Here is a 20,821-nt window from a genome sequence, read left to right as displayed (position 1 = left end):
CGGACGGGGACGCAAGACCGCGCGTGGAAGCCCTTCTCGACGTCGAGGCGGACATCGAAGCTTGGGAGGACTCGATACCGGAGTGGCGCGCCTTTGAGGACCACGAGATGATGACTCCGCTGCACATTGCTGCGAGTGAGGGGTGCCTCCCTGTCGTCGAGCTTGTCGTGGAACGTGGTGCCAATATTGAGGCTGAGGATCTTCAGGTCAGGACGCCGATCATGCTCGCGAAAGAGGGTAACTTCGGGGCGGTTATCGAGTTTCTTCGGAGGAATGGTGCGAGGGAGGAAGGCCGTCGTTGATTGTCGGCTTTCTCTGTCTGGATATGGAATGTTTTATGTGGTTTGGAGTGACGTCGTTGGAAATTGTTTCGTTCGACCTCCATTGAGTGCGACTTCCGGATTGGACCAGAGTATCACACCTCCAGCTTTTCGAGATAGAGATAGCCATCGATAGCAGCGAGAGGCGACATTGTCTTGAATTTTGTTATTCAGAGACCGGAAGTTAGTTTCTATCCCACCTTATCTTATTGCTTCCAGTCATTCTTTCCAAGATCTTAATCTCGTGGCTCAACATTGCCTTCTGTGGAGAGCACGTCTTGTCTTGCTTGTTAATGCATTTGTCCTGCAACCGTTCGGTCAAGAGGGGAGACGACTTTGGCCGCCTCTGGGGCCAGATCGGACTGCTCCCCCAAGAGTTGGATACGAAGCGAAGTTGGAGACGTGCGGGGTCGAATCCACGCCGCAATCCTCACTCAGGCAACACCATTGCTCTCATCCTCCCTTCTTCAGCCGTAGACAGTGGTTCACGATGCCAGATACATTCTCGTCAATCCCCATCATCGACTGGCGCCGCCTGCAGGACCCCGCGACGAAACCCGCTGCCCTCGACGACCTCCGCGAGGCGATCTTCGTCGTGGGCTTTCTCTACCTGACGAATCATGGCTTGGAGGCACGACTCCCTCTGTCTCCTTGCAGGTGGCCTTGTCTAACGATCAGTAGGACCTGGTAAAGCGCGCGCATCAACGCCTCCCTGAACTCTTCGATCTCCCTGTCGAGGTGAAGGAGAAGTGCAACATGATCAACTTGCCGTCGTTCGTCGGGTATACCCGGCTCGGGGCGGAGACTACGGCGTTCAAGACAGATTTGAGGGAGGTATGTTTTCTGGAGTTATAGATTAGGGGACGAATGAGACTGACCTTGGTTAGCAATATGACTTTGGCACGCCAGGAATGAAGAAGTGGACGGAGGACCGGGATATCTGGTGGCGCTTGGAGGGGGATAGCCAGGTATCTTCTCCAAGACTTCATATTCACCAGTCTACTGATAGGATCAGTACCCCGACGTTCCCGGCGTCAAACAGCTGGTGGAAGAGTACATCTCCGCATCGGAGGCCCTCTCGCAGGAATTCATGCGCTGCGTCTCAGAATGCCTCTCCCTCCCACCAGACACATTCGCCTTCTTCAAGGGCAACATGGACAGACTCAAGTTCGTCAAGTATCCGCAATCCCCGCCGGAGTCGCAGGGCGTTGGACCGCACAAGGACTCCGCTGGCCTCTTCACCTTCCTCTCCCAGGATGATACGGGCGGACTGCAGGTCCTCAATAAGAACGGCGAGTGGATCGACGCCCCGCCGATTGAGGGGAGTCTCGTCGTGAATATCCAGCAGGGGTTTGAGGCGATCACGGGCGGGATCTGTGCGGCGACGACGCATCGGGTTATCGTATGTTCCCATTCCATCTGCTTAGAAAAGGAATTTCAGCGAGACTGACGTGGTAATGCTGTATGGACAGGCCCCCACGACAAAAACCCGCTACAGCATCCCCTTCTTCCTCGGCGTCCGGATGGACCTCACTCTCGACCAGCTGCGTGAATCGGCGGCGCATATTGTCGCGCGCATCCCGGCCTCAGACGATCGGAAGAAGCGCGCTGTCGATGTGCCGAGTGAGTTTCTTTCGCCGCTTTATTCGTGTGTAAGTGCCGCACCTGGACCTCCAAGTCTGGCTTGTATGTGTAGAGTGATGCTGATACGCGATAGTTTGGCGAGGCGTACTTGCGAAATCGCATCCTGAGCCACCCGGATGTCGGGCAGAGGTGGTATCCGGAGTTGTATGAGAAGTATTCGAAGCAGGTCCTTTCTTAGCTGTTTGGTGTTTCGTGCTGTATGCAGGGAGGACTTCGCGTGATGTACCACAGAGATCGTGGATACTCCTGTTACTTCAGGGCTAAGTACAAGAGATAAATGAAGATATGGAGATATCCATTTCAGCATATGGAGTTGTACAGCCCCATGACAACCGGGTAGGCAAAGTTGAAATTCCCACAATTTACGCATCGATACCACATACGAAGTACAAGCTACCCCCCCGGCCTGTCCATAGTAGAAGACAACCCCCCATGCACAACAAGCAAAAACCTCCTCTGCTTCAGCCCACAAACAACCTGACAATTCCTCAACCCCGTATCCAACTGCACCCCCGGTCCCTGCCCCCTCAAACAACCCGCAAGACACGGCGCCGCATACTTACTATAAACGCGACACTGGCTCCCCATCCCCGTATGCGTGCTGGCGAACCACCCAAACCCACGCTTCGTGCAGTCAAACGCATCGATCTCCCCGTCGTTAAAGAGCGCAATGGTATTCTGCACGAGGACCTCGCGCGTCCGCGGCGCAGAGTGCAGGAAGACGACGTCGTCTTCGAGAATCAGACATTTCGCTTTGTCGCCTGCCGCGCACGCGTCTAGGACGGCTGCGTATTTCGCGCGGAAGAGGTCGTCTTTACTTTTACTTTTTCCCTCGCTCTCGCTGTTGCTGTTGCTGTTGCTGTCTGCGCCGGGATGCACGGGGAGCTGGAGTTCGGCGCGGTTCAGTGCGGCGCACTCTGGTGTATCCGGCTGATTGGGCACGAGGATGAGAGAGTCGAAATGCTCCGCTACGTCGGGCGTGAAGCGGCCGCAGGAGCTTGTCAGGACGTATGCCTGGAATTGTCGCTGGAAGTATGTTTCATAGTCCAGGTCGTAGAGGTGAGAGTGCACCAGTCGCGGCACGCGCGAGGCGACGAAGATGATGGTGAAGACGATGGCGGCTATGAGCGCATATCGGGCGAATCGGGGCGCGGAGACCAACATGTCCCTGTCACGGCCGGCTGGCCGGGAGCTTCAGGGAGGGGTTGAAGGTGTTGTTCTTGCGTCTTGCAAAAAGAGAAGGTGAGAGCCGCGCCTTGCTGGCGATGTCGATCGCAATAACGTGATCGGCCGGCTGTGGCGATGCTTCCATCCCACGTTGGGTTGCCAAGAACGGTGATCACAGGCAGGTGAATGATGGAGGCGTTGCTGACTTGCTGAGAGGGATGTCATATTCGATCTGGACTCCAGACATCGCGGTGTGGTCGCTCTTGACGTTGTGGCATCTCCGACAGCTATCAGAAAAGGACGGCAGGCCTTGGGAAACCCCATTGTCAATGACGGACTTCACGATGCAACACAAACTGTGCTGGAGGACACAGGGTTGGGGTCTGGGGCGAGGCGTTACTGTCTCTTTTTCGATGCCACTGCGAAGGATTGAAGGGCTGCTCCTCGCCATGACCGACGGTTCGATCTACTAGGCCTTTGCGCAGTGCTTCCGACCTCCAAGTTCTATTTCTGTTATATTCATCATTTATCTAAAAACATGTCTATGATATAACACTACTCTCTCTCTTCCCCTCCCCCCTCGCCGTCGCCGCCAGCTCATCCAACACCTTGCTCCCGATCAGCCCAGTCGCAGACTGCATCGGCGTCGCCCCGACACCCAGGTGCTCCTGCGTCGGCCAGCTCGCGCCGGAGACACCCATATTCCTCGCGCGCAACACAGTCCAGAAGGCATAAACCAAGACAAGCAGCAAGAGGGCGAAGGTGACAGCTGCACCAAGTACGAATAGGATAACCCCCATGACAGCTGAAACGATATACGGCTGGTCGAAAACGCCAGAGAAGAAGAGCACGAAGATTGAGAAGAGGAAGTTTACGGCCGCGAGGGTGATGTTGAATGCGTTTGTCTTGCGGTCTGTCCAGGGGCGGAGGATGGAGACTGCGACGAGCATTGTGGCGTCGATGACGACGAATGCGACTGCTTGTGTTGTTGGTGAGGGTTGTGCGAAGGCGATGAAGAGGGACTTTATAAAGACGTATCCGAGCGTCACGGCCGCGAAGTACGAGGATTTCGCGTTGTACTGCACGTACAGGGAGCCGTATTTGTGCAGGAGAGATGTATCGGAGAAGAGGGTGTATCCTGGGTGTCGCTGCATCGTAGCGGCGTGTCTTCTGGAGAGCAGGATGCGAATCGCAGCCCAGACTAGCGCCCCAGCCACGGAGAGGAACGATACCGCTGCGACGACCAGCTCAGCGGGCGAGTCATGCTGCGTGAACTCCCAGAGACAGAAGATGCAGACTGGGGCAAACCCGAAGAGGAAGATCCGGTATAGGATGCCCTTGGCGAGGGTATGCCAGTCGCTCTGGCCAGTGCCGGACCTCCTGCGCAGCACTAAAGCTACCCTCCACGCGGCGAGGAGGATCACTACGACCAGGACGACGAAGGCGAAGATCAAGATGCTGGTGAGAAAGAGGTTTGTTTCTTCGATTCCGGCGCGGAAGGCGACGCGCGCGAGGCCGCGGAGAACAATCTCGCTCGACGAGGTGTCGAATCGTTTTGCATGGCGAACTAGACTTCCAGCGCTCTGGTCGCGCTTGAGGACTTTGGCCATCCGGGTCGGAAGGATCTCGAAGAGGTCGTCTGGGGTGCCGCCGGTCGACCGGAGATACCACGTACAGATCGTCTGAAGGAAGCCCGCATGCACGATGCCCATGCTCCACTGGAGATTCTGAGTCCACGACCGTACGATCGGAGGCATCGGGACAGCGAGTATGCCGATCATCGCCTGTGACTGGATGAAGCTGAATAGCGAGAGCGTGTACCCGGACAGGAGAATCACTTTATCTGAGTATCCCCGGACGACAGGAACAACAACAGACACTGCAAGTCCAAGCCCAGCAATCACAGCCGTCGCCCACCCGACTCCGGTCTGATAGACCGTCTTCCCATTCGAGAGAACAGCTTCCACAGCGCTGATCTGCTCCCCCGTCTCCCGCGACTTGACAAAGATCCGAATCGTCGCATCCAAGTCCGGGACCGTAAACCCGACCCCCGGAATATCCCCAATCACATCCTCGGGCACCCGCAGATTCGTCACGGTGAGATCCAGCGGCCCCGAATTCATCGGGCAGAACCCGTTCATCCCCTCGATTCGGCACGGGTTGACCGTTTTGTTATTCGTCTCGTAGCCGTAGATGACGAGAACCACGTCCGCGGTGACGTACCCGGTGATGAGTGTTTCGCCGATGAATCGGATGTCGATATTTCGGTCATCTGCGTTGAAAACCGCGGTGAGATGCGTTGCAGAGAAGTTTCCCGGCTGCAGGATGTTTAGCGTGCTGGATTCGATCAGTCGGGATGCCGTGGCCGGAAGGCTCCAGAGAAGGACACAGCTGAGGGCCGGAAGCCAGCGGATTCGACCCAACATGATGGCATCAACACGGCGATATCAGACTCGGATCATACCATCTTCTCTTCTTCTGAGACTGTGAAGAAATACGCGATGGTGTCACCGGCTCACGACGGAATCCAAGCCGGCGAAGAGGGGAACGAGTCCTTGCCTGCTGACAGTAACCAACTGATTCAAGCTAGCGCATCGTCGGCGAATTCTTCCAGAACCTGGCGAATCCCTGGCAAGATAGCTTGCCCTGTTGAGCGCTGTGATAGGCTCGAGATTGGGGCTGTGCTCTTGTGCTCACTCGGTGTGGGCCACACCCGTGAAAGCCGAGAAACAGGAGGGACGACGCAACGTCATTGCTCGACTTGGAGGAGCTGTCTCAAGGGTGTTGTTTTTTCGAGCCTGGACCTTGCGTTGAGAAGCGAGGAAGCCAGCAAGGGTGAATGGACGGCACTTCCCGCAGGAACCAGAGAGCCGTGGTCCATGGAACCGTGTTTCAGGCACAGCGATATCCAAAGTCGAGCTATCTCGTCTTGTTGGGGCCACCCCGGAAGTTGCAAATATACTACTTCACGGATAATGGACTTTCCGGACGAGATAACCCATATTACGAATTGAGCTTGACTGTGTCTGTCAAGGATTTACCCAACATCTTTACCGAAGAATGGAAACAAGCCACTTTTATATTATTATATCTACCGTCCAGCATCGGGGGAGAGCCGGGGCACAGATTGAAGGAGAAAAGGAACAGTTGCTCGGGGGACTGCAAGAGGGGCTTGTAGAGTATGCACTTTTGGAAGGCTTGCTGTGAACGGTGCAGCTTAACACGTCTGGGGTCTCCGTGTCACTGCTTTCTGACTGCGACATATTGGGATGTTCCTTCAGCCCTGGAGAGGCCATGCTAACGGGAAGTTCTAACACGTACGAGAGGTCCGGGATTCCGTTGCGCCCCTGCTTCGGAGGACCTCGACGACCGCAGTGTGCCCTTGGTCCAACGCCGCCCCAAGTGCATTTGTATATCTCGGACCCCCCGGGGCATCGATATCAGCACCGCGGTCCAAGAGCATCTCAACAAGTTCAACTCTGCCTCCGGCTGCCGCTGCACAGAGTGCGACCCCGAGCAGCCCACAGTGGGCGTTGATATCGGCGCCGCTGCTCAGGAGAACCTCCACTACATCTCGCGCGCCGATGTAGGCCGCCGTCTCCAGCGCACACGGGAGCATAAGCTGGAGGCGGTTAAGTGACCTCGGCGAAGATTTCCTGTATGTCGGCTGGTAGCTAGCTTCATGACCATCAAGCAATTTTCCATGGCTCCTTTCCCCGCTGACTAGGCCTCCCAATAGCATATTGGATCCCCCGAAACAATCCAGAATAACCCTAACCGCCCCAGCGCTGCCACTTCCCGCAGCTATCAGCAGAAATAGGTCAGGGTCATCGACTTCTGCCCCACGACCAAGCAGTAACCGCATTACGCCGGCCCTTCCTTCTGACGTCGCCGCGGTGATCGGAGACCAGGGCCATTTCCGCCCGAAGTTGGTATTGACATCGGCCCCAGCATCGAGTAACATCTCAACGATACGCTCATGGCCCCCATACGCTGCAGCAATGATTGCCGGCTCGCTCTGATTCCCTCCTCGAGTGTTAGCATCCACTCTCACCTTCCCGCAGTCAAGCAGCACCCTCACAATACCATCATGGCCGCCCCGACAGGCTGCAGACAACGCACTCCCTGTATCTGGATTGCAAATCCCAGCGTCAATCTTGTCCATGGCAAGCAGCCTCCTACAAAATCCTTCCATCCCCAACCCCGACGCAAGAATCAGCGCCGTCTCCCCACGCCAATTAACCGCGTTAACGTCCGCGCCAGCCCGAAGCAACATCTCCGCAAGATCAACATGCCCCCGCATCACGGCGACATGCATCGGCGTGCCACCGGCATACGGTAACTCGGGGCATATAGCCTGCCAGCAGTGCAAGTATTGCCGCTGGTCATCTGAGATAGACACGTTTGGATCCGCGCCGAACGCCAGACAGTTCCGCGCGGTGGCGGCCTGGCCGTTGTAGGCGGCCCAGAAGAGGCTAGAAGTCTGCCGTGTCCTGATGTCATTTCTGTAGAGGTGTGGGAGAGTTAGGCTGTGCGTGCGTCTGTTTGTTAGAGAGAGGGATAAGATATCCCTGTTTTCCTGGAGGAAGGTAGCGATCATGAGCAGGAGCTCTGGCGCGAGGGCGGGGGGTGACATCGTCAATGATTATGGCCTCGTGTTGTTGGGGCGGGGTAGCTCGCCTCGACGGCCAGGGTTGAAGAGATGGGAGTACAATAACCGCCGTCCAAGAATTCTACAGAATTGAATTGCCTGGAATCCAGCTCTTGAGAGATGGAGGAGGGGATTCTGACTGTCAACCAGAAGAGCTCTTCAAGAGGAAAGGTTGACCCTTTTGAGTGGAGCGGCAACTTCCCACAATGATTCATTGGATGAGATCCGTCGGGGCTGTGGGAACTCTCGTATTCTGGTTGACAGGCCAAATGGATGTGCTATCCGTGCCTTCTCAGCGCCCCACCGCCTTCGTCGGATGGGTGCGCCACATAATCCTTTCGGTCACATAATCCTTTCGGTTTCTTAAGACCTTATTAGAATTCATTATTACAGCCACACAACATGCCTAAATCCCCTAATTTTGATGAATCTCGAATGGCTGAAGCCGTTGCCACGGCCCTTGCTAAAAAAAAACGCGAATATGGCAGCAATTGCGCGTGAAATAGGGGTATTTTATGATGCGCTCCAAATCCGCGTGAAAAAGGCACGATCACCAATTATACCTACTACCATGAAGAATTCAGCCCTACAGCTATATCAAGAGAAGGCTTTGACTAATTGGATTGTACAAATGTAGAATTGGAACCTCCCGCCAACTCCCTTGCTTATAGAGGCATGGGCAAACCAGGCACTTGCTCGCGCGGGGTATCTAGATCGACGGGTTAGCAAGATGTGGCCTTATCGCTTTATGAAGCGTATCCCAGGCATGCTAATAAAGCAGAAGCTAAAGGAATCAAAGTAGATACAGGCAGAGGATGCTGGCTTGCTTGCCAACTGGTATGACCAGCTAAAAGTATTGCTTAAAGGCGTGCCTCCCCGTCTTGTATACAACTTCGATGAATATAGTTTTCGACCTGGCCAAGGGCGTGCTTGCAATATCTTTGGAAGCTCTAAATCTTCATGTTCTGACTTACCAGAGTCAGAAAAAAGTGAAAATATTATAGTAGTTGAATGTATTGCTACAGATGGCTGGCTAATAGACCCTTTCTTTATTTTTAAAGGCAAGGGCAAGAACCATATGGAGGCGTGGTATCAAGGCGCTGAGACCCTCCCACCCGATATAATGACTGCTATATCGCCTAATAGCTGGATATCTAATAAATTGGCGCTTGCCTGGCTGTTGGAATTTATTAATACCACTAAGAATCGTACGAGGCAAGGCGAGAATTGATATCTAATATTCAACGGCCACAGCGCGTATCTTATGCTTGAATTTATATAAAAATGCAAGGCAAATGCTATTATTCCTTTTGGCTTCCTACCTTATACAACTCACCTCTACCAACCACTTAATAGGAAGCCATTTCTCAATTATAAGTAGTAATTCAGGCTTTATAATAACAAGGCATTGTTCTGGGGGGGTCGGCCGCTTGGGAAGGCAGAATTCTTGCAGATTATTACTCCTATTTGACAAAAGGCCTTTTCGCAGCGGGTTATTCGAGATGCCTTTAGGGAGCGTGGGATCTGGCCTCTATATGGGAACCATATTATCAATTCCCTTACCAACCAAATGATCGTACCAGATATTGAAACCCCCGAGGGGTTGCGTACGCCTTCACCACCAGCCTTATTGTCATCCGATATTGAAAATACTCCACCAACGACTATTAAAGTATTAGAAAGGAACCAGGCAAAGCTTATACGGGACCTTGAGGACCTTAATAAGCGTGGTAAGCGGAATATTGAAAGGATCTTTAACCACTAGCAGGTGATTATTGAATAGCTTTAAATGCAGATCAATACAATTTCTTGAATTTAGACCACGCAGGCACCACAATATCGGGAATCTACAAAGCGACAGGTTAAGACCCTTGGAGATACTAGAATTATAAAGTCTCGCGATGTAATTCAGTCTATTACAGACCAAAAAGTCAAAGATCTTGCAAGGGAGAAGAAGAAGTTGGATAAGCAACACATAAAGTTATATGGAACCCCTTGCCCACAACGCCCGGAGGAAAGAATTCAGCAGGCTCTAGAGAATGAGAGATGCGCTATAGAGGCAGGCGACGACTTTTTTATAGATAATTAGTCGTGGTTGTTGCGAATAGCTTCATTTTTTAAAAATATCGAAAGGATTATGTGACCGAAAGGATTATGTGGCGCACCCATCCGACGAAGGCGGTGGGGCGCTGAGAAGGCACGGATACTCTTCAAGATCGAGCATGGACCACTCACGACAACAGGATCCATCTTCCCGGAGAGGCAAGAGGTCCTCCGAAAGGAGGTATCGATCGACCCTGCACCAGAGGATCCCGGGGATGAGCTTCGCATGGCAAGGCAGGCGCAATCCTGATTTCCAAACCACCATCGCACCTGCCAGCTGCAGGGGCTTCCTGTTTGGTCAATTCCCGATTGAGAAGGAGCAACCCAGAGCGTTGCGTGCGAAAGAAGGCACCCACCGGCGTCCACCAGGCTTGCATGCGACTCCTCCGCGCCGGAGCTGTCTATGTCTAACAACCAGGACATATGCCAGCTAAGGAAGCCAAGGGATCTGATGTCAGTTGTCCATGATCTCTCGTTCGTCCAGACAGCAACGCATTGGCACATTGTTCGCGGAGGGCTGTGCGGTGTACGTCAATACATTGGACTCGATTTCAGCTGATGCTAAGCTAGCCCTAGTTTAGATGTCCTCAGGCATACTCGATAGTAGCATGTCAACCATACCGCGACTCCGGACATTGGAACTCTCTCAGAAACCATAACCCAGGATGAAAACGAGGAGCGAAATATACGCAAAGCATGACTGCGCTCTCCAACTCGTAGCCCCCCCTGTCTCAGTCGGCTCCGGCTCCGCATCCCCAGTAGACGTAGGCGGATAGACACCACTGCACCCACCCGATCCCGTTGCCTCAACATTCCCTCCAGCCGAGCAGGTCTCGCGTCGCGGATCTACACACTCAGTCAGGTAGTAGTCGTCGACGAACGCCGTCTGCGCAGCGGGACAGCGTCGCCGCGCAGGTAGATGTCACAGACTGCCGTGGTGACAGCCTGTCCACCGAGATTGGTGCTGATCGTCGACGTGTACGTCGTCACGAGCGTCGCGAGACTCTCGTCTGTTGCTTGCGCCTGGAGCGTTGAGGGCAGCCCGACCTGCACGCCCTCTGTGTATGTGTACTCTGTGAGGGTGCACGAGGCGAGGTTACTCACCGTCAAGGGGAGGTAGTACTTCGTTGTGATTGTCGGGTCGGGCACGGAGGTGGAGGGGGAGGGGTTCTCGCCTGCGGCGACAAGGGTGGACAGCGGAAGGTCTGTCCGGTTGGGCAGGATGAGGTACTCCGTTGTCACGTTGAGAGCGGCGTATCCAAAGCCGGCGACTGGGGTGACCCCGTCTCGGCCGTAGCTTGTGATTGTTGAGGTCGGGGTGACCGTTGAGGGCAGTGGTGCCGGGCTGATGACGGGGATGGGCAGGGTGCGGTCTTCCCCGACCATTGGGAGGATTGTGAGGGTTGCGTGTTGTTCGATCAGCCATGCCGTGCCGGGGAGGGCGTGGCAAGCGATCAGCAGGAGGTTGGTGAAGCTGCGTGGCATCGTACCGGCAGTCGTCAGATGCAAAAGGGTTGATCATGGAGAGAGACGACCTCACTCCCTCGCGCCCGAAATCCGTGGCGTGAAACACCACGGGGCGGGTTTGGATAATTCCTTCAGCGATCTTGACAACACTAGCGTTCCAGGGGAAATATATAAGGAAGCTCTTTCTATCCCGAGTTCTTACTCGCTTCCCTCCTCAAACACTTGCCTTCATTGCCTTCTTTATAAGGGCGACTTGTTGTGTTGCACATGCACATATAATATCTACGGACACCCCCAGGCTCCCAATACCTCTTACTATGGCGGTATATCTACAATACCCACTCTTTAGAGATTTTTACTAATTATTCTTGCTAGTGGACTTTACGAGTCTTTGCGGCTATAATAGCAACGAACCTCGCTTTTACATCAGCCGATTCCTCCTCAGATGTCTATTTCACGTTCTACTCCGACAACGCATGCTCAGGGCTTCGTATCACTTGTAGCGCTGGTAATTCTGGTGATGTTGGCCCTGCCGCCTGTGGGGGGCCAGGACCTTTTGGGAGTGTCCAGATGACTGGACTTACCTCTGCTGATGCCTATTTTGTTATTCCTGGTATTGATCCTAGCGATTGCAACGGCCAAATGTCTTTCCCACCGGACCTCCCTTTCTACGCGGCGGAGGAGAACGTGGGCTGCAAAGACTTAACCACTACAGGATTTGACTATTCGACTGGCGCTTGCGCTCTATGGGTTTGTAACCAATGTGTTTGATGCCTGAAAGATCACCTTTTGAAATATGATTTCTGAAGGCCAGCGATTAGTTGTTGGTAGGCGGCCAGTCACGCGAACTCACCCCTCTATGTACGTATCTTGAGCCCAGAGACTTCTGCAAGCCAGAGAGATTCTGAGTGCTATTATTAGTTCAAGAGCTATGCAGTACCACCATCATGCATATTCCGCCTCATATGACTTTATCTAGCGCACCTTGCCCACAATTGCATTACACTTATGTCCGTGTGTACAGCTGTGGTTAATTAAAGACTTTACACGTTATCTGCTGCCTCGTGCTGTTAAAAGAATCTTCCTCCAGACAGCCGCCAGATCGCCAAGGGGCTTGCGCTAGGGTCCCGGTTGGCGTTGCATGGCGCTGGATCTGCCTCGTTGCTCATCTTGCTCAATGAAGTGCAATTGGCCGGCTCAGAGCAGGCTCAAGCCCGTTTGACTCGTGTTGCCATCCTGGAGGATCTCCCGATGGGAGACGAAGCGCCGAACATTCCTCGGCGCCCATTGATGACTGGGAGCCTTTTGGCCGAAGGTATGGGGACACGAGGCAGCCAAGAACACACGGCCTGTCGGCCGTCTAAGATCTTCGCTCCAGCTATTTTTGGCGACGAGGTGGATTTAGTCCAGGGTGGGATGAAGCAGATATGGCCATGTCCATGACGATCAGGGTATCTCTGAAGGAGGAAGCAGAGCCGTGAGCATGATCTTGTCAGGGACTGGGAAGAGGACAAGCTAAAGGATTCGAGGCACAGACGTGAATATGATGAACATTGATTCAATTTACACCACCACTACAGAGAACCCTCGTCGTAAATCTGACATTAATGCTCCGGAGGATACACCACAATCCGATCTAAATCCGCCCCCTTGTAGTCCCACCCGTTGAACAGTCCGCCCACGGTAATCGTGTTGTGCCTGCCCTTCTCCAGGGTCAACTGCAGCGGCGTGGAGAGGATAATCCCCTTGTGCGTGTCACGCTGGTACAGCGTCTCAACATTCTGGACGTCCCCGTTGACGACGACGCTGCTGATCCGGCGCAGCTGCCATTCGCCGCCGATGCGATCGGGTGTGCCGCCGGCTGTACTCGTGTTAGATTGTGCGTTCAACCGACAGAGAGGGGTACTTACGTTGGTCGCCGAAGCCCATGTCGTCGATGTCTAGGCCGTTAGTCAATGCGAAGGGAAGGGTGAGGGTTGGGGTGACGCACTCTGGTAGTAGAAAGAAACCCACTGCGGCTTGCCGGTGCCTTCGATGCCCTCGAAGGTGACGGTGCTGTCGTTGCCGTAGATTCCTGTGAGGATGACCCCGTCGGTAGCGAAGTTCTATATAGCACAGATGTCAGAAACAGTGGCAGTTACCAGAACGGGGACGTACAGCTTCCTGCTTATATGCCTCGCCGCTCGTCGTGGCGTCGTTCGCCGTGTAGGTCTTTCCTTGGATGGGTCGCCATTCGCCGGTGTTGCTGGGACTGTTAGAGAAATAACCTTGGAGGGATTGTTACTTGCGAGATACTTGGACGTACACATTCAAGTCGTAGACGTCGTGCCACTGCACCTCGAGCGTCTTCTTTCGCTCGTCGATGTGCATGGGGAGCCAGATGTAGCGGCTCTCCCAGAGGGAGTTGGAGTCCCACTATACGAGTTAGAGGTGGTATTTATGTCAAGGAGCGGCGTACCTGGTCTCCGATGTAAAGGTAAGTTGTCTTTTTTGTTCCCTCGATTCGAAGCGAGAATCCGGACTGCGAGTTGAAGGTGCGCGTGTTCAGCGGCGAGACGATGAAGGGCTGGGACCAGGGGCCGCTGAGGTCGTCCGCGCGGAAGGCGACGACATCTATCATGTTAGGACGGCAGCCTTGCGAGGATCAGAGGACGTACTGTTCGGCCGGTATCCCGTCTTATGGCTCATCAACGCCCAGTAGCTGCGCTCTGTCTGGATGATGGTCGGCGCCTCGAGGTCGAACTTCGGAAACCGGTAGACCACCTCGTCCAGGGCAGTAATGTTTTCGTTAAACCTGGTCAGGTAGACATCGCGCCCGTCGACGCTGTCGCCGTTTGAGTAGAGGGCGTAGGATCTGCCGTCCTTGTAGTCCGTGAACAGGCCGAAGTCCTGGGACCAGTTGCCCAGCGGCGCGACGGCGTCGACGAACTTGTATGGACCGGCGACGTTGTCGGAGGTCGCGAGGCCCTGCAGGAGCCAGCCGTAGGTGGAATTATCGGCATGCCACCACATCTACATCCTTAGTTTCATTCTTTCGTATGGTGGACAGGGACGTACGTGGTACTGCCCGGTGCCTTCGCTGTAGACGACCTTCGGGCGCTGGATGATGTGCTCGGGGGAAATGTATGGGTGGCCTTCAATGGGCTCTGATCGAGATTATTGTCAATCCTGCGCGGGTCTCGAGCGAAGAGCCTGCCTACCGAGTGCAAGGCCGTGTGGCTCCCATGTCGCCAGATCGTCCGAACTGTACACAGAAATGCCACCTCCCTCCTCCTGCCCTTCGGTCTTGTGCTCACCAAAGAGCCAGAACTTCGAAGACCCCTTGTCGAAATAAATGTTCCCAGCATGGGCATTGACCAGGTCTCCCTCCGTGTCTCTCCATCGACCCCCGGGAACAATGTATTTGGCCTGGACCACCGAGGCCACCAGCAGGGCGGAAAGCGCGTGAAGGACTCGCATTTCGGTGACCAGAATTCGCTCTCTGAATTGCTTCCAAGAGTCCCAGGGGCCATCCCGGCTGAAATTATTTATGATGCGGGGAAATGAGCCAAGGGTCAGGGCAGGTCGGAGAGAACTACCCCGAATCTGCGGCCGTGAAATGAAGCTCTCCGCAATTTCTCCGGAGAAATCCTTGACTTGTCAGAGCTGTTGTTGTGTCTGCTTTTGCGGGCGATCTTTTGCCTGATTCTGCATGGAATTTCTCCGCGAAGGATGAATCAAGGCGTCGGGCAATCAGATTCTTAACCGACCTGCAGTCCTGTGATGGAGATCCCAGACAACGCTGAGACGATATCAACAGACGAGACTCGAATCCTCAATCTGATCTCAATTCAGGAACTTGCACATGGAATCCTAATCGACACGTCGACAGGCTTGTGGCTTGACTGCCTCAAAAGTCTTATTCCTCGTGTTCGAGGCACATCACCGCTTCATCCTCCATATGATGACTCAATCGTGTGAATACCTGAGAGAGCAGAAGCTTCTCGCTTTCCATTTCGCCCGGACGTGAGTCAACAAGGGCTCGTCTGCCAATCGGCGAAAGAGAGATAAGCCCCGGATTCGAGGCTGTGCCCCGCGGCCACCATGAAAGAGCTTTCACGAGCTGGAGCAAAAGCCGCAAAGATTCCTTCCAATTCACAGCTGGCAACTTGAACCATGGCCCAGCGCACTCTCCCCTCTGTTCCTGCCAAACATTCAGACCTCGTGCAATACTTGCACTCGCACCCTGATACGCCCGTCCACAGTCTCCTCAAGCCATACAACGCCTACGATGCTGTGCTCCGCGAGATCTTTGCCCAAGAGCCGGACCACCCCGCCATCGCCGACCCTCTTCTCAACATCGTGCCCATCTACAATGATGGGTCCGTGGACTTGAAGATCCGTGCGCGGGACCTCGCGACAGAATCGGAAGATGCGAAATCGAAATACCTCTTCCCCCTCCAGGACGAAGCCCGCAGGGCGAATGGTTCCCCTGCGATAGTTCCAACGTTGAAGCAGTTCCAGACGAACTTCAGCATCTTCTCTGAGGGATCGCTCGCGAGCCTGAACTGGGATAATGTCGTGGCCGTGGGCAGCTCGGTCGCGACTGCTCTCCTCCCTCTCCCGGCTGAGTGCGCCGACGCAGACTCGAAACGAAAGACTCGCCATTTCTACCATGACAGATTCGCCGCTGCTTCCGACGTGGACTTGTTTCTCTACGGCTTGGACCATGACCAGGCGATCGAAAAGATCAGGCATATCGAGAGGTGCATCAATGACTCCGTCCTGACCGACACGTCCGTTGTGCGCACGAAACACGCAATCACCATCGTGTCGCAATATCCCACGCGCCACGTCCAGATCGTCCTGCGCCTGTATAAGTCTATTGCAGAGATCCTGACCGGCCTGGACGTTGACTGCTCCGCCGTTGCATATAACGGGAGCCAGGTCTTCTTTACCCCCCGCGCCCTGGGTGCATACATCACCCAGGCGAACCATGTTGATCTATCGCGGCGCTCGCCCTCGTACGAGAGCCGTCTGTCGAAATACTCCCGTCGGGGCTTCGAGGTCTACTGGGCCGACCTGGATCGATCGCGCGTGGACCCTGTAAGTCCCTTCCTTCCAGACCACTCGATTTCCCTGACTTTCACAGACCATCTTCCAGCGGAGCCTCAGGGGCATCGTCGGCCTGGCTCGTCTCCTGGTGCTGGAGAAGCTTCCCCGGTCGTCTGAGCGAGAGGAATACCTCGACCAAATGCGAAAGCAGCGCGGGCGACCTGCGGCACCCTCTGAACAGCGACCCGCTCTACCTGGGAATCTGAAAGATGAATGGGAGGATGAGGTCCCCGATTGGATGGAAGAAGACCAAATATCGAACTACCATACCCTTAAGGTCCCGTACGGAAGGCCCTTCAACGCCAGAAAAATCGAGAAGATCCTATTCACGAAGGACCTGCTCCTCAACGCCGAATGGAATCGGCCGGCGGATCGTACTGTCAATTTGCATCGTCATCCGCTCTTCCTCGGGACGGTGGATGATGTGATCCACGACTGTTGCGGGTCATGCCCTGTGCCAGAGACCGACGAGGAGCAAGAGATAGCGGACAAGGAGAGCAAGATATTCATCTCTGGGGATATTAGCTTTCTAACTGATAATCCGGGCCGCCAGGAGATCGGTAGCTTTCATCCTATCACGGAGGGCGACTGGACAGGTATGCTGCGTATATTCCGCGACGGCTTGATTGCTAACGTCACGCAGAAATGGCCTACCTTGGAAATAACGCGGGCTTGTGCCAATCCATTGTCGACGGGGAACTTGCCAGAGTACAGCAATGGCTGGCCAAAGGAGTTGATATCAACCGACGGGACCATACAGGCCGTACTCCGCTGCATCTGGCCGCGATGACTTCAACGCCGGAGGTTCTTCAGTACCTTGTTGACCAACGTGCCCGCTTGACCTGGCGCTTGGTAGACGGACGATCAGCCCTCCACCTTGCTGCGGCACGAGGTAACGTGGAGATGGTTCGCATCCTGCTGAAAAAGAGCGAACAGAACGAAGAGGAGGAAGCACGCAAAGAGGACCAGCGAGCCGTGTCTGATGTTGCATCGGCGGAGGATGGAGAGCTCATCAGCAGTCCCTCAGACAACGACTCTGTAGAGGACCAGTCATACGCTACTGGGTCGTTTGTCAAGGTGCGACAGGGCCATGAGAGCAACGAGTCTCCAGGTAACGAGCCAGACGATTCCAACCTGCAGGGTCCTGATATCTACGACATCAACGCTGCCGCATGGGACACCAAGGCTTCGCCGCTCCACCTTGCAATCCTAAAGGGCCACGTCGAGGTCGTTGAGGAACTTGTTTCCTCCTTTGGTGCAGATGTACTCAGGCCCGTTCAGGCAGTCCATCCCGTGAACGGCATACCGCAATTCGCGACGCTGACTTTGGTTCTCGCTCTTGCCCTCCCCCTGGAGCAGGCAAAGGTCATGACATCCAAGTTGCTCCAGCTCGGGGCTTCTCCCGCGCAGGCAGATGTGCACTACAAGACCCCCCTCTTCTACACCGCAGCAGTAGGGCACCCGGACATCCTCGATATCTACGTGCACCACGACCAGCCCGCCGTGACACGCGCCATCAACCATCTATCAGTGAACGCACAGTACGGGAAAAGCTTGGTCCTTGAGTCGCCCCTCATGGCTGCGATATTGGCCAAGAATACAACAATGGCAAGCAGGCTTCTCCAGCTCGGCGCACACCCCTCAACACGCTTCGAGGATTTCATCAAATCCGCAGAGAAATTCGCCTGGGTGCGCTCGGCGCTGACCTCGGAGAACCGCGCCTACTTTCAGCAACACTTCGACCAGCCCGTCGTTCTGGCCGTCGAGCACGACCTGCCATCGCTCGCGCTGGAGCTCCTTGCGCGAGGCGCGGACCCGAATACCCTCACCCGGGAGGGGCATCTCGCCGTTGGAGGGAGCCCGTACTATAAAAGAACAACCGTCGGGCTTTCCTTGCTCGACTACGTGCGTGGCAAGCTGGGGCCCCTCCGTCGGTACAAGGGGGGTGCAATCGTGCCTTTCTTGCCGCCAAAGCCTCTGGAGCCGGATGACGAGGTGTACCTAAAGCAGTTTGAACCTGGTACATACCAGCGTTGGAGAGCAGCGGGGATACTGAACGATGAACGAGAGAACATCGAGGAGAAGCAGAACCAATATCGTCAGGCGCTCCAGTTACCACCGAGAGACGGGATGGAGGAAAAGAACATCGCCATCAGGGAGCTGATTAGCACTTTTGAGGCTCTGGAGTCTGACCTGGCCAGGAGGGGCGCGAAGACTTTCCCAGAGCTGTATCCTGATATCAAACCCCCTGCTCCCTTAAACAATAATCCGGCTCCCCCGGCCAATATCCCGGAATTCCGGATCACACTCGACTTTCAAGGATACGATCATACCGAGGAGAAGAGGCGTGATTACTTGAAACTGTAAGCAACCGTCGCCTGTATTATTGTACAACAATTAATGTTTTTGTAGGTTTGACGCCGCGTGGACGGGCGACATCAACACCATCAAGCAATTAACAACTACCACAACAGGCGACTCGGGGCATCCACCCTTGGAGATTGGGGTTTCCGACAGTCGAGGGTACTCGTCATTTACCATTTCCGTTCTCAGAGGACATCTCGACGCTGCAGAAGCCATCATCGCCATCGCTGCCGCCCAGTATAAACCAGATGGGGTCCCTGAAACCCGGTATCGAATGCAGCCAGATGACACTGATGACGAGTTATATGCGTCGAGTGAGTCGAGTGATTCCGACGGTATTGCACTCGAGAAACGTATCATCAACCCGCAGTTCACCATCGAAAATGTGGGCGAGATCAAGACGGGGGCCGAGAGCAAGATCAAGCCGATATCGTTGCTGGATGCAAAGTGCAATATGAATCTCTTTCTTGAGGAGCCCTGCCCCTTTGCCGTCAACACTTTGGTCGGCTATGCGATTCTGACTGACAATTGCAAGCTCCTGGAGTTTCTCATCACACTGGGCCAGCGGTTGGTCGCGGATGATCCAGAGGACATGTACGACGTCTACGATGACGACCTTGAATTGGCGATGCACCTGGGTAGGCTCCGCTGTCTGGAGATTCTCGTCAAACGGACAGGGGCTGGGCTGCCTCTAGATGAGCTTGCAGACGGCAGCATCGACGTCAAAGTGACTCCCACGTCCTACCGGGGACTGTCGGTACGCGGCGCGAAGCGCGATGACTGGGCAAAACAGGATCGTGTGAGTGCACAATCGATAGATACGACGCCACCGCTTCTCCTCGCGGCGAAGACGGGAAATCTGGAAGCCGTCGAGTGGTTCCTGGGCCCTGCAGCGGCGCGATGTTATTCGGAGTTTGTTGCGGCTCATGAGGACAACGAGATGGTGCGGAACCTATCATCGACGAAGAAGGGGATTGATCAGATCATTACGGACTTTCTGGAATCAAGACGTATGTCCCTCTGTGCACCTCGTGTCCGTTTCTCAAACTAACTGTGCAGGACACCTCCTCCTCCACTGCGCCGTTCTTTCCCCTGAGACCGACGGCTCGAAGCGGCTCGTAGCCTATCTCGCCAAACAGATGCCCTACCTCTTAGAAGCAAAGTCGGCCGACGGCTATACGCCCCTCGCCGTGACATATCGCCTGCGCCGCCTCAAGCATGCTGAAACCCTCATCAAGGCCGGGGCCAACCAGACGGCGCGCGACAAGGAGGGTCACAACCTGCTTCATCTGCTGTTCAAGGACATCCGCCTCCCAGCTGCAGACGGCGAAGACGAGCCGCTCTCTGCCATGATCAAGCTCATTGATCCTCGCCTGCTCCCATCCATGCTGGCCGAACGGTGCTCTTCGAGCGCAGGATCCTTGACGCCCTTCGCCCTGTGGATGAGTCGATTCAGCTCCACTTACAAGAATTCTGCCGCGTTCTCGTTGCTCACCACGGGTCTCAATTTCGTCGAGACGGTGGGCTATACCCATCTTGACATCCTTGATGGATCCGGCAACACCCAGGCGCATCATGCAGCGCGCCAGACGAACGATACGCTCGATCTCCTCCTTCGGCTGCGGCCCGAGCTCGCGTCGAGGGAGAATGCTCACGGGTTCACGCCGACGGACGTCGCAGAGCAGGAGTGGTTCGCATCGAAGGTCGCGCCCCCCTTTACCCCGAAGGCAGCGAGGGGCCTGTCGACCAGTCGTAAGTTCGCCGCCAAGGCGATAGATGCTGGACCGCAGACGTTCCTCAAGAAGAAGGACAATGAATCAGGAGACTGGAGATGGAGGAACTACGAGCTGTGCTGCGAGAAGAGTCAGGGGGGCGAGGTGAAGAGGAAACTTGTCGGGCTGCTGGAGGCGAACGAGGTAGCGTCGGCGTCTTACGACAAATTCCAGAGAAGGGGCCAGTACGATATGCGAGAGAAGGACGAAATCAGCAGATGGCTGAAGTAGCACAGCAT

The 20,821-nt window shown here is 54.9% G+C and overlaps 8 protein-coding genes across 8 annotated transcripts; 3 read left to right on the top strand and 5 right to left on the bottom strand.

The window, feature by feature from the left end:
• The first annotated feature begins 602 nt into the window (after positions 1-602).
• BJX67DRAFT_313320 (isopenicillin N synthase family dioxygenase) lies at positions 603-2,250 on the top strand. The gene is made up of 6 exons (XM_071027181.1): positions 603-951; positions 1,002-1,154; positions 1,208-1,288; positions 1,336-1,722; positions 1,793-1,972; positions 2,038-2,250. The coding sequence occupies exons 1-6, from the start codon at positions 811-813 to the stop codon at positions 2,140-2,142; spliced, it is 1,047 nt and encodes a 348-aa protein (XP_070881078.1). The 5' UTR covers positions 603-810; the 3' UTR covers positions 2,143-2,250.
• On the bottom strand, positions 2,076-3,197 carry BJX67DRAFT_313397 (uncharacterized protein). The gene has a single exon (XM_071027185.1). The coding sequence runs from the start codon at positions 3,126-3,128 to the stop codon at positions 2,358-2,360; it is 771 nt and encodes a 256-aa protein (XP_070881077.1). The 5' UTR covers positions 3,129-3,197; the 3' UTR covers positions 2,076-2,357.
• A 476-nt stretch (positions 3,198-3,673) lies between these two features.
• BJX67DRAFT_375510 (transient receptor potential ion channel family protein) lies at positions 3,674-5,557 on the bottom strand (the record flags this gene model as incomplete). The annotated part of the gene is made up of 2 exons (XM_071031706.1): positions 3,674-3,799; positions 3,851-5,557. The coding sequence occupies 2 exons, from the start codon at positions 5,555-5,557 to the stop codon at positions 3,674-3,676; spliced, it is 1,833 nt and encodes a 610-aa protein (XP_070881076.1).
• Positions 5,558-6,375: 818 nt separating this feature from the next.
• BJX67DRAFT_313325 (ankyrin repeat-containing domain protein) lies at positions 6,376-7,878 on the bottom strand. The gene has a single exon (XM_071027182.1). It carries the CDS (start codon positions 7,765-7,767, stop codon positions 6,442-6,444), a length of 1,326 nt encoding a protein of 441 aa, XP_070881075.1. The 5' UTR covers positions 7,768-7,878; the 3' UTR covers positions 6,376-6,441.
• Positions 7,879-10,531: 2,653 nt separating this feature from the next.
• Positions 10,532-11,370, bottom strand: BJX67DRAFT_375509 (uncharacterized protein; the record flags this gene model as incomplete). The annotated part of the gene is made up of 2 exons (XM_071031705.1): positions 10,532-10,731; positions 10,767-11,370. 2 exons carry the CDS (start codon positions 11,368-11,370, stop codon positions 10,532-10,534), a joined length of 804 nt encoding a protein of 267 aa, XP_070881074.1.
• Positions 11,371-11,476: 106 nt separating this feature from the next.
• BJX67DRAFT_367023 (uncharacterized protein) lies at positions 11,477-12,146 on the top strand. Its single transcript, XM_071030468.1, has 2 exons — positions 11,477-11,675; positions 11,728-12,146. The coding sequence occupies exons 1-2, from the start codon at positions 11,670-11,672 to the stop codon at positions 12,121-12,123; spliced, it is 402 nt and encodes a 133-aa protein (XP_070881073.1). The 5' UTR covers positions 11,477-11,669; the 3' UTR covers positions 12,124-12,146.
• Positions 12,147-12,890: 744 nt separating this feature from the next.
• BJX67DRAFT_367019 (putative beta-glucanase) lies at positions 12,891-15,316 on the bottom strand. Its single transcript, XM_071030467.1, has 9 exons — positions 14,553-15,316; positions 14,410-14,498; positions 14,010-14,364; positions 13,811-13,965; positions 13,658-13,767; positions 13,510-13,597; positions 13,343-13,457; positions 13,263-13,292; positions 12,891-13,213 (listed from the first exon to the last, which is right to left on the bottom strand). The coding sequence occupies exons 1-9, from the start codon at positions 14,809-14,811 to the stop codon at positions 12,957-12,959; spliced, it is 1,458 nt and encodes a 485-aa protein (XP_070881072.1). The 5' UTR covers positions 14,812-15,316; the 3' UTR covers positions 12,891-12,956.
• Positions 15,317-15,507: 191 nt separating this feature from the next.
• BJX67DRAFT_385923 (ankyrin repeat-containing domain protein) lies at positions 15,508-20,813 on the top strand (the record flags this gene model as incomplete). Its single annotated transcript, XM_071033967.1, has 5 exons — positions 15,508-16,437; positions 16,484-17,042; positions 17,090-18,809; positions 18,859-19,820; positions 19,870-20,813. The coding sequence occupies 5 exons, from the start codon at positions 15,508-15,510 to the stop codon at positions 20,811-20,813; spliced, it is 5,115 nt and encodes a 1,704-aa protein (XP_070881071.1).
• Between the last annotated feature and the right edge of the window lie 8 nt (positions 20,814-20,821).

The sequence above is a fragment of the Aspergillus lucknowensis genome (assembly GCF_044049455.1).
Source record: "Aspergillus lucknowensis strain CBS 449.75 chromosome Unknown BJX67scaffold_73, whole genome shotgun sequence".
Lineage (NCBI taxonomy): Eukaryota > Fungi > Ascomycota > Eurotiomycetes > Eurotiales > Aspergillaceae > Aspergillus > Aspergillus lucknowensis.
The sequence above is the reverse complement of the archived record's forward strand: the minus strand, read 5'-3'. Positions and strand labels throughout refer to the sequence as shown.

Bases quoted from the DNA above. Each gene is read 5' to 3' on its own strand.
- BJX67DRAFT_313397 (XM_071027185.1), bottom strand. From the start codon at position 3,128: ATGTTGGTCTCCGCGCCCCGATTCGCCCGATATGCGCTCATAGCCGCC.
- BJX67DRAFT_313320 (XM_071027181.1), top strand. From the start codon at position 811: ATGCCAGATACATTCTCGTCAATCCCCATCATCGACTGGCGCCGCCTG. The intron at 1,155-1,207 runs GTATGTTTTCTG...GACCTTGGTTAG, and splicing joins TCAAGACAGATTTGAGGGAG to CAATATGACTTTGGCACGCC. The intron at 1,289-1,335 runs GTATCTTCTCCA...TGATAGGATCAG, and splicing joins GCTTGGAGGGGGATAGCCAG to TACCCCGACGTTCCCGGCGT.
- BJX67DRAFT_313325 (XM_071027182.1), bottom strand. From the start codon at position 7,767: ATGTCACCCCCCGCCCTCGCGCCAGAGCTCCTGCTCATGATCGCTACC.
- BJX67DRAFT_367019 (XM_071030467.1), bottom strand. From the start codon at position 14,811: ATGCGAGTCCTTCACGCGCTTTCCGCCCTGCTGGTGGCCTCGGTGGTC. The intron at 13,768-13,810 runs GTACGCCGCTCC...TAACTCGTATAG, and splicing joins ACCTTTACATCGGAGACCAG to TGGGACTCCAACTCCCTCTG. The intron at 13,214-13,262 runs GTAAGTACCCCT...ACACGAGTACAG, and splicing joins CATGGGCTTCGGCGACCAAC to CCGGCGGCACACCCGATCGC.